The sequence below is a fragment of the Ictalurus furcatus genome, chromosome 29 (genome assembly GCF_023375685.1).
Source record: "Ictalurus furcatus strain D&B chromosome 29, Billie_1.0, whole genome shotgun sequence".
Classification (NCBI taxonomy): domain Eukaryota; kingdom Metazoa; phylum Chordata; class Actinopteri; order Siluriformes; family Ictaluridae; genus Ictalurus; species Ictalurus furcatus.
In genome coordinates this window covers 2850159-2861736 of record NC_071283.1, presented here as the reverse complement: position 1 = coordinate 2861736, position 11578 = coordinate 2850159, and the positions used below count along the sequence as shown (strand labels likewise).

Here is an 11578-nt window from a genome sequence, read left to right as displayed (position 1 = left end):
GCCGCCTCTCTGATCAGTCCCCTGACCTCTGAACTAGGCAGCTGTAACCCTTTCTTACATCATCTTTACCTCTGACTGTTACAAAGCGCCGACACTGGAGACTCCTTCCAAAACATATGAAATAAGCGTCTCCTCACAGAAAACTCCACCATTCGTGCATGTTGAAGCGTCTGCCATGCGAGCCCTCAGGACAGGGGACGTGTCGTTTCGCGGTAACGTGACAAGCTGTGGTTTTTTTTTTTTGGCTTATTACTAAAAAATATAATACAATTAATTTTTTTAAAAAGAGAGAGAGAGAGAGAGAGAGAGAGAGAGAGAGGTGGTGAGGGAACGACTGTTTATTGCTGCTATAATATACAAGTGATAACAGAAAAAATAAAGTTTTGTGGACATTCGGATAAGTGGATTTAAAAAAAAAAAAAAAAAGTGTTAATAACTAACAAATAATTAACAAACAATAAATAACTTCGTTGGCATTGTTATATCTACTGCATATGTCCTCAGATAATCACACGAACACCACACACACAAAAACAAACACACACTAATACCTGTCACGTAAAATGTCCGTATTTGACCACCGCACTGAGCTGCATTTCCTCGGACTTTTAATCTTCATCTTGCGGTAGAATTGGCACAACCCCAGACACCTACACTAACACATACTTCGCCCTGTGTGTCCTTTAACTTCATCTAAACTTACACCAGTGAAAGAAAGAGACACACACACACACACAGACAGTCATAAGGGTTCTTTCAGCATGTAAGGAAGTGCTTACTTATCTATCTGATGACAGACTGGATAGAAGTCAAACATCACATGACTGGCTCACTTTCATTCTGTCTCACACACACACAGCATGTGATCCAACTGTCATACGAGATTCTCTGCAGCCAAAGTTGCACACCTCAGCACTGCAACAAGCAAAAGGCAGCGTGTAGTTTAAGACGGACACCACAGTGCTGAAATCACAGGCATATACTGAGGTGCACGTTCTAATGCATAATCGAAGGATATTCGAGGGAAAGAAAAAAGAAAGAGAGAGAGAGAGGGGCTAGTGAAGGAATGACCGTTTTGTAGCTGCTGTAACACAAACGATAACTAGGACTAAATCAAACGTGGGTTTAAAGGAAACATTATCTGTAACTATAAATGAATAAACGAATAAAAGTATGAGGACGCATGTCGCTCTCCTTACACAAACTGCTGTGGCGGTGTGAGAAGGACGGAATTATTCCGAATGTGCTGTTACAGAAAGCTAATCAACATCAAGCTAACACACAGCTTCATCACAACAGTTGATTAACGGTCTTAAAAGAGCGCGCCCACACGTCTTAATATCACAAACCAATCAGAGTAAATGGCTGTTAAGCCCCGCCCACATGACAGATCTGCCCCGTAACGGTGAGCGTAAACTTGCAGAGAGCGTACGCAAATTTTTTTTTTAAAGTGTAAAGGAAATGGATGCTTACGCAACCGTTAACAAAGAATGCCGTTTATTTGAAGACTAGGTCAAATTTTGGGGGGCTTCAGAGAGGTTTTTCTTCTCTCTCGCTGTATAGTTGTGTTCGTTTCTTGAGAAGTTACATCCGGTACAAATTTAATTCCGTACGTAACGCATCATCAGCAGAATCGCCGGTGTAACGAACGCGAATGAGGAGGATTCTTTATCCACTTATCGTTCTATCGTCCTGGAAATGCCCTTTGAGGGAAAAGTCAAAGAAGATCAACTAAACCCTGTCGAATCAAATGACAAATTACACCGAAGGACAGATGACATGTTCTTATTATGCCGTCGATGAGACCTCGTGATAGAACGCATTGCTCAGCACTGCTTCGTTGCCGAGCTATTCATAGATATTAGACGAACGGGGCTAAACTCTAATCTCACACTGCTCAGGATTCGCACAAAACACCAACATATGTGGTGCACAGAGTTGTAAGACTTCAGCAATCTCAGGAGCACAACTATTTGTTGTTTGCTGTTGTAGTGTGTGTGTTTACTATGATTACACTGACTACACAAGAGCTAGGATGTTAAAGGACACAACATTTATACACGGAGGAAACGGGAAAGAAAACCCAAGAGTGAAATGGAGAATTACAACTGAATCATATGACTGACTCTACTGGTTCAGTTCCCACAAGTTCCCCGCGCATGTGCACAACATCGTATAGACCACGGCGCTGCCCTGTCCCGAATGCGCATGCGTGGCATTTTTTATTTATTTATTTTTTACATTTTAATAGCGTTCTGTAGCGACAAACTAATCGATTATTCCCCACAGTTATGGCGTATATATCACGCTTGGTGCCATTGTAAGTTTCCCTTGTGTTTAATTCGACAGACGAGATTAGTGTGATGCCGGTTATTAGCTGTAGTAACCGTGTCAACATTACACCGGAAGTAATGAACAAGTCCTGTTTACCCCCAAACGTAATCATAGAAACGTATAAAACGTGTAAAGTGTGACGAAGATTTGTGAAATGATGCTCCCTGTGGGAACTGATGAGCTTAGGGAAAGGTGCACGAGAGCAGCACGCGAGCAAACTGATTTGTTTGGCAAAGCTGCTCTCCCATAACCCGTATTAAACGTGTAAATTCATGCATTCAAATAATGCATAATAAACGTGTAAATTCATGCATTCACATAACGCATAATAAGCGTGCAAACGCGCATAACATGCAACTGCACTGAATGCAACTACATGAACAAGAAATGGCGCGTGCTGGTAGTTCAGCACCAGCGTTGCACGCTTTAGTAGTACCCCCCCCCCCCCATTGGAAACCGTTAGCTTACCGATTCTCCGCGTCCGTCGAGCACGCTCTTGCGCCCCCGGTGGTTGCCGTCGCTTTCTTGTTGAACAGCTTCTGCAGGAGCATCGGGGCCATGCTTGGAAGGCTGTGTGGCGCGCGCCGTCCGCCTCGAGCTCACGCGTTACGCGCTTAGGCTACCGGAAACCAGGAGGCTCCTCCATAACACCCAGCAGGTCGCGCGCACGAACGTCTGTCTCTATGACGTCTTCAAAACAGCGTTGTTTTTATCTTTTTTGGTAGAGTCACGTGACGGTTGCAGCACGCGGAAAAAGGAATCCCCGGGAATCGCCAGTGTTAAGAAGGAACCGTCCGCGCGACCGCCGGTCACATGACTGACGCTCGTTCACACGGTCTACGGTTTCACACTCCGGAGTTTCAGCGCCCTCGCGCGGCCTCCTGGAGGAACTCCTCCCCCAGACTGAAAGGAGCAGCAGGGTTGCCGAATTGCAACTAATTCACCTTTAAAAAACTTTTAAAGAATCCCAGAATCCATTGATATTTCCTGATTTATTCAGGTGGTTTTATTTGTCCAGATATTAACACATTTGTAAAGTAAACTGAATGCAGTGAAATGCGCCACGCAGTGCTGTGTGACGCATGAGCACATGTATGCTCAGGGTTGCCAGATATCCTGCATAACTGCGTCTCACAAACCTCACACAGGAAGGCCCAAAAACATCCGGTCACTGATGGCTGATATTTAGGCATTTATCCCGACACTATATATATTTAAAAAAGATAAATGGTTCTGTACTTTGTAGATACAATGCCTGCACGTTGCCATAACCTATGCATACACCTACAGGCTGTGGCTCAGGTGGTAGAGCGGGTTGTCCACTAATCGTAGGGTTGGTGGTTCGATTCCCGGCCCACGTGACTCCACATGCCGAAGTGTCCTTGGGCAAGAAACTGAACCCCAAGTCGCTCCTGATGGTAAGCTAGCGGCCTGCATGGCAGCTCTGCTACCACTGGTGTTGGTGTGTGTGTGTGTGTGTGTGTGTGGGGGGGGTGTGTGTGTGAATGAGAACCATTGTAGAGAACAAAAATATGATGAACACACCAATGTGTGTGTGTGCAGTGTACACACCATTATAGCACAACAATGTGATTTTGATGTTTATAGAATGGCGTAACTTTGACAAGAACATCTACAGCATGTGTGAGAATTGCAGCTCATGTCTTCACACTTTGACCACAAGAAGCCACTGATGCTCCTCCTCTAATGTTTAACTTCCTCCGACTTCCTTTACTGACAGCATCACATTTAATTCACTTCACACAGAGTACATAGCTGCAGCCTGTCAGCCACGTCCACACAGAGACGCAGTCACTTCGTGCATTAGTGAGTCTTTTATAGATTACAGATGTTTCATCGTTCTTCTGACCGAGTGGAGATGGTGGTGGAGATCTATGAGAGTGCAGACACTGTTAGAGGTCACGACCCCGACACAGAGAAGAAAGGCGGTGACACAAAGAAAGCCCCAGACACAGATCCGAACACAGGTATGTGAGTTTTGAAGTTTGCACGGCCAGATGCAGTAATTCAGGCTTTTACAGATGTGAGATTTGTATCAGTGTGTTTGTGAGAGAGCAGAGATGACGGTGGATATCTACGAGAGTGCAGATGCTGTAACACGTGGAGAAGGAAGAGAGAACTTTGAACTTAGGCCTGCTAGCCTATTAATAGCAGACGCCCCTGGACATATACACAGACACAATACACATACTTTAGAGCAGAAATAAAGAAGAATTTTTTTTAAATTCACACAGCAGCTTGGTGTGTTTTATTGAAACTGCATCAATTTAGTCCACAGTGTGTTGTTACAAACTACCAGGTTCAGCTCAAGAAAAATACCCAAGTCTTAGCAAACATTATCTCACTGCACTGTTGAATTCTTAATCGTGATTGGTCAGAAGGAATGATTAATTTTCTAGAACAGTAGCTCTGATAGAAGTTCTCATAGCATGTCAAATTAAAGATTTACTGTATGTATATTCCTGTGCTTGTTGTAATATATTGTTGCTATAGTAACAGCTAATACACAGGGACTTGCATGGCAGATGCTGCATGTTGTCTTGAATTCCCTCTCAGTGAGTCTTGCGTTTGGGTTTGTTTATGTTATGCCATGCGAACTTTTTTCTGTTCTAGCCTTAGCTCTGCCCTGAGTCTTACACAAAGATCTTTTTCAGTCGTTGTGGTGCAAATGCAGAACATAAAGTCAGTTTCTTCAAAACCAGCCCAAAGCCCCGCCCATCACTGCATGCGTTTAGTGGAAAGGGAGGAGTTTCACAGTGAAGTTGGATGGAGTTACTGAGATGTTCTCCAGCTCACTGTTGAAGGGCCTTGTTACTGTTGAGACTGTGAATGCTGGGTCTAACTTTGGAGATTAAATGCGACTCAAACACGTGTCTTTGTGTCCATTTCCCTCTAGGAGGAGACACTGCATGGAGCAGGTGTTACAGAGTGACTGTAGTGTGTGTGGTGCTGCTGTGTGTTCTCCTGCTGACCGCCGTCACGGTGCTGTGGATCCGATTCAACAACCTGACTACAGAAAACAACCAGTTACAGACCAGTTACAACACCCTGACTATAGAGAGAGACCAGTTACAGACCAGTTACAACAACCTGACTAAAGAGAGAGACCAGTTACAGACCAGTTACAACAACCTGACTAAAGAGAGAGACCAGTTACAGACCAGTTACAACAACCGGACTATAGAGAGAGACCAGTTACAGACCAGTTACAACAACCTGACTACAGAGAGAGATCAGTTACAGACCAGTTACAACACCCTGACTATAGAGAGAGACCAGTTACAGAGGGAGATAGATGGATACCGGAGTACACTTCAACTGTGTTGTAAGTGCATGAATTTTAGAATAAAGTTTTCTACCCAAAGGTTAAATGCCTCAGTGGAAATCCTGGTGTCATTTTAAAACTGAACTCAGTGTCTAAAATGTAAATGTCTATATGAGTTATTATTGTCCACACAGACAGGGGGCACAGAGTTGGTGTGCTGTATTTATTTATCCGGTCAGGGTCTAAACAGAGAAATAGACAACAATAACCTACAAAAGTACGAGCTTTAATGCTGCAGAAATGCCACGCGTTCTCCAAATTTGGAGCAACAAACAAAAAGAGAAAATAAATGCTGGATGCAGTACACTGTCCCCATTTGGATAAAGTTTCTCAGATCGCTGTATTTCTGACAAAAAGACTGAACGAGGTTTACAATGACTTTTTTGGGTTTTGGAGAATTTTATTATGTTACATGTTAAAAAACCCCAAACCAAAGTATTAAGTTTGATCTGATTTGAATTTGGGAGAAAGATAATTGGTGTAAAATCACATTAAGATGCCGTTTCTTGTGGAAAATAATGTTTTTTTAATTTTTTATTTTTAAAAAGGCTCATTACAGGTGATTAACTATATATATTACAGTTATATTACAGTATATATTATGGTATATATGTTATATTACAGTATATATTATGGTATATATTACAGTTATATTACAGTATATATTATGGTATATATTGAGCTATAGTGTTTGTGGTGAAATACAAGTCATGGCTGTATGCAGGCAATAGTTCAGAAACTGTGTGTTTTGATCTCAGTAAATTCTCTCTGTATATCTCTGTAGATAAAGGGAGGTGTTTCAGCTTCAACTCCAGTTTTTACTACATGTCTAATGATCGCAAGAACTGGGAGGAGAGCAGACAGGACTGCAGGGACAAAGGAGCAGACCTGGTGATCATAAACAGCAAGGAGGAACAGGTGAGAGAGAGAGAGAGAGAGAGAGAGAGAGAGAGAGAGAGAGAGAGAGACTAAAGCTGTTTTTATTGTGCTGTCATTTACAGGTGTTCATCGGTAATCAGCTGGGCAGCAGTCAGGCTTGGATTGGTCTGAGTGACGGAGCTGTAGAGCGAGACTGGAAATGGGTGGACGGTACACCACTGACCACTGCGTAAGAAACTGAAATTGATCCTGTGCACCTTTCTTTTATTTTTTAGGTGCAATACAATCGATAACATCTTAAAACTGTTTTCCTGCTTAGAAAAATTATTATCTGAAGATTATTTCCTTTTTTATATTGTTCCAATGTGCATTTCGGTAAACAGAGACTGAGAGGATTCAGTTAAATGTGTGGAACTGAAGAAAACTGAACACTGATCTGAGTCTGAGTATGATTCTCTGGGTTTCAGGTACTGGGCTGATGGAGAACCGAATAATGACGGTGATGAGGACTGTGCTGAGATGATCAATTCTCCAAATGGGAAATTATGGAATGACAGTAAATGCTCTCATGAAGCACTCTGGATCTGTGAGAAACGTGTTGCTCAGTGATGTCCACCATTCTAGAATGAAAAGCGCTTATAGACAAATTAAGTCAGATATATATATATATATATAAAAAACTATGAAAGCCACTATTTTGATGATAATTGTGTGCATGTTCTTCAGATTCATTCACTGTATCTCACAGATCTGTATTTCTTATGATTCTGATGCAGTAACTTTGTAGATGTGTTATGATGAAAGTAGTATCATAGAGATAATTCATGTATTTTAAGAGTCCATCTCAGTGTCTCTGAATCTGTTAAATCAGCATAAGCCTGAGCTCAAACAAGTTTGAATTGAGATGTATTAAATAGTTTTTGCTTCTAGAGTGGGGGACATGATGTGAAATGACTATAAAGGGGTTCATTCCTGGTTTGCAGGTTCTTTTCTGCTCAAACTTGTAAGCTGAATGCAGTTTATGTAAAAAAACAACAACAAAAAAAACAACAATGTTTAAATAAACCTATATATATATATATATATATCATTTGTGGCACTGCAGAGTCATTTTATATGAAGAAGACAGCAGTGTTGTTATGGGAAAATAATCAATGGTGGACGGGGTGTTGTGATGCAACCTGGTGATTATTTTCCTAGAACATCACATCCTGAAGAGTTTTATTCCTATTATACCACAGCGATTTCTCAATGCTTACAGTTCAAAAGAAGGACACAAAGATTTTATCCATTTATAGTTATGTTTAATGTTGTGGACCATCTATAAAATAAGTTACGTTATAACAGCTATAAACGGCCGTTCCCTCAGCAGCCTGTAATTGTTTTCTCTTTTTTTGCCATGTTACTCTTCCACACCCGCCCTCTCATGGGTCTCAGTAAATGAGCTTGTAGATAATTTCAATTGTAAAATTACAAATGTTATTGAAACCTTTGCACCCATTAAGGTGAAGGTGGTCTCTGGTAGAAAGATCTCTATGGAGAAATGCCACTCTGGTAAGAACCGAAAAGAGAGAGTGTCATAAAGATGAACGCAAGTGGCAAAAAACAAATCTCCAGATTCACTATGACGTCTATAAAGTGAGACTTCGCATTTATAATTTAGAACTGAGAAATGCAAGGCGGTCCTTCTTCTCTAACATCATCTCCAAAAACAATAATAACGCACGCACCTTGTTTGCTACTGTCGACAGGCTAACCAACCCTCCTGTGTCAGTAGCCTCTGACTTTTTATCCACCAGGGCCTGCAATGACTTTGCCTCTTTCTTTACTGACAAAATTCAAAGAATTAGACAAGCAATCAGTGTTTCCATGTCAGGTACAGGATATGTGCTGTCTCTGTGTCCACCTAAAAACAACCCAATTAGTATGATACAATTTCATCCTATAAGTCATGAAAACTTGTGGGACATTATACAACACCTGAAATCCTCCTCCTGCTGCCTTGATATTCTGCCAACAGGCTTTTTCAAAAAGGTTTCTAATTGCATGGCCTCAGAACTGTCACGTATCGTGACGGAGCGGAGATAGGACGGATGCAAATGCAGTATGAACAGTGTTTATTTTAAAAGAGAGACAGGCAGACAAATCCAAAACGTGATCCAAAAACGTAATCCAAAACAGGCACAGGTCAGGTGATTGGCAAACAGGCATACACAGGGTTAAACATGAATCAAGGTCATGGTCACGGAAAACAGGGTCGATAAACAAAACGAGAAACATGAACTATGACAAGGAACTGGGAGCGGATAATCCAGCGTGAACTAACTCTAAACATGGAACGTGACTATGACTACTATACGAACTAATCTAACTCTATGATAATCTTCCGCGTTGTGTGCTGGGAGGCGCGCGGTATATATGTGGACATGATCAGCGTCTAAACTGCTAGCAGCTGGGGGCAATACAGACACACGTGAAATCCCAGCCAATGACAGAACAGGGAGGAGACATGACAGAAACATAAACAAAACACACGTGTCCAGATGACACTACTGTCAACAATGGAAAAGCAGGTGCTTGCGCATTCGCGCTTAGAGCACGCTGCTTCAAGTGGGTATCATGACAGACCCCCCCCACCCCCCCCCCCCCCAAGGCACTCCTCCCGGAGTGCCATGAGTCATCCCGTTTCATTGGCGGCCCCGGCCCCCTGGGCTGAATGTCCCAAGCAGAGCCAGGAAACCGCACGGTGTTCTTGGCGGCGCAGGGAAGCGGAGCAACGTCCCTGGCTGAACAGGGAGGCAGAGTAACGACTACAGCCGGGCAGACAGGCTGAGCGACGTCCTCGGCGGAGCAGGGAAGCAGGGCGACGTCCTCGTCGGAGCATGAAAGCGGAGCGACGTCCCCGGCGGAACAGGTAGGCAGAGCGACGACCACAGCCGAGCAGGGAGGCTGAGTGAAGTCCTCGGCGGAGCATGAAGGCAGAGCGACGACGACAGCCGGGCAGACAGGCTGAGCGAAGTCCTCGGCAGAGCATGAAAGCAGAGCGACGACCACAGCTGGGCAGGCAGGCTGAGCGAAGTCCTCGGCGGAGCATGAAGGCAGAGTGACGACCACAGCCGGGCAGACAGGCTGAGCAAAGTCCTCGGCGGAGCATGAAAGCGGAGCGACGACCACAGCCTGGCAGGCAGGCTGAGAAACGACCACAGCTGGGCAGACAGGCTGGGCGAAGTCCTCGGCGGAGCATGAAGGCAGAGCGACATCCTCGTCGGAGCATGAAAGCGGAGCGACGTCCCCGGCTGAACTGGAAGGCAGAGCGACGTCCTCGGCTGAATAGGAAGGCAGAGCGATGTCCTCGGCTGAGCAGGAAGGCAGAGCGACGTACTCAGCGGAGCCTGCAAGCTGAACTTGGCTGGTCATGTCAGCCGACTGGGATGTGAGCAGAGCTTGGTTGTCCGTGTCAACAGACACTTGGTTGTGCATGTCAGCAGACGTGGACGTGAGCAGAGCTTGGTTGTCCCCGTCAGCTGACTTGGGCGTGAACATAACTTGGTTGGTTGGGTCATCAGACGGGAACATGAGCAGAGCTTGGTTGTTTGTTTCAACAGACACTTGGTTGTGCATGTCAGCAGACATGGATGTGAGCAGAGCTTGGTTGTCCGTGTCAGCAGACTCGGGTGTGAGCAGAACTTGGCTGTTCGTGTCAGCAGACTCGGGCTTTGGCAGAACTTGGGTGGTCGTGTCGGTAGTCTTGGGCGTGGGCTGAACTTGGGTGACCGGGTCGGTAGACTTGGGCGTGGGCTGAACTTGGGCGACCGGGTCGGTAGACTTGGGCATGGGCTGAACTTGGGTGACTGGGTCGGTAGACATGGGCGTGGGCTGAACTTGGGTGACTGGGTCGGTAGACTCGGGCTTGAGCAGAACGTGGTCGGCCGTGTCGTTAGACTTGGGCGTGAGCAGAACTCGGTCGGCCATATCAGTAGACTCAGGCATGAGCAGAACTTGGTCGGCCAAATCAGTAGACTTGGGCTTGAGCAGAACTTGGTTGGCCATATCAGTAAACTTGGGTGTGAGCAGAACTTGTTTGTTAGGCTTAGATATTAGCGGAACTTGGTCAACTGGATCAGCAGGCTTGGACGTGACATCAGGAACTTGAGACTTGACTTGGACTTCAGAGACTGGAGACCTGACTTGGACCTCAGGGACTTGAGACTTGACTTGGACTTGGACCTCAGGGACTTGAGACTTGACTTGGATTTCAGAGACTTGAGACTTGACTTGGACTTCAGAGACTAGAGACTTGACTTGGACTTGGACCTCAGGGACTTGAGACTTGACTTGGATTTCAGAGACTTGAGACTTAACTTGGACCTCAGGAACTTGAGACTTGACTTGGACTTGGACCTCAGGGACTTGAGACTTGACTTGGATTTCAGAGACTTGAGACTTGACTTGGACTTCAGAGACTGGAGACTTGACTTGGACCTCAGGGACTTGAGACTTGACTTGGATTTCAGAGACTTGAAATTTCAGAAATCTTGGTGTAGTCATGGACTCGGACTTGACCTTCAACAGCCATATTAAGACAGTTACAAAGTCAGCCTACTACCACCTAAAAAATATTCGAAGGGTTAGAGGACTAATGTCTCAGCAAGACTTAGAAAAACTTGTCCATGCATTTGTCTTCAGTCGACTCGACTACTGTAACGGTGTCTTGATGGGTCTAAATAAGAAATCAATTAGACAGTTGGAGTTGATTCAGAACGCTGCTGCTCGGGTCCTCACTAAGACCAAAAAAGTAGATCATATAACTCCAGTCTTGAGGTCGTTGCACTGGCTTCCTGTCTGTAAAAGAATTGATTTTAAAATACTGCTGTTGGTTTATAAAGCACTGAATGGTTTGGGTCCAATATATATTTCTGATCTACTAGTACATTATGAACCATCCAGACCTCTCAGGTCATCTGGGAAAGGTCTGCTTTCTGTTCCCAGAGTCAAAACTAAACGCGGAGAAGCAGCATT

The 11578-nt window shown here is 44.4% G+C and overlaps 2 protein-coding genes across 5 annotated transcripts in view; one reads left to right on the top strand and one right to left on the bottom strand.

Moving 5' to 3' along the window:
- The window catches only part of fnip2 (folliculin interacting protein 2), a 15161-nt gene extending 11951 nt beyond the window's left edge, over positions 1-3210 (bottom strand). For 3 of the 4 annotated variants that reach the window (XM_053618892.1, XM_053618895.1, XM_053618893.1), the window contains exon 1: positions 2803-3210. In XM_053618892.1, the coding sequence (XP_053474867.1) occupies positions 2803-2894 (92 nt within the window). In that variant the 5' untranslated portion in view covers positions 2895-3210. Of the gene's footprint in view, positions 1-551; positions 612-2802 lie in introns of those variants that run through there. The other variant, XM_053618896.1, reaches the window with a different exon arrangement.
- Positions 3211-3517: 307 nt separating this feature from the next.
- LOC128604094 (C-type lectin domain family 4 member M-like) lies at positions 3518-7636 on the top strand. Its single transcript, XM_053618904.1, has 6 exons — positions 3518-3752; positions 4177-4322; positions 5252-5680; positions 6465-6598; positions 6682-6788; positions 7027-7636. Exons 2-6 carry the CDS (start codon positions 4184-4186, stop codon positions 7166-7168), a joined length of 951 nt encoding a protein of 316 aa, XP_053474879.1. The 5' UTR covers positions 3518-3752; positions 4177-4183; the 3' UTR covers positions 7169-7636.
- Positions 7637-11578: the final 3942 nt, after the last annotated feature.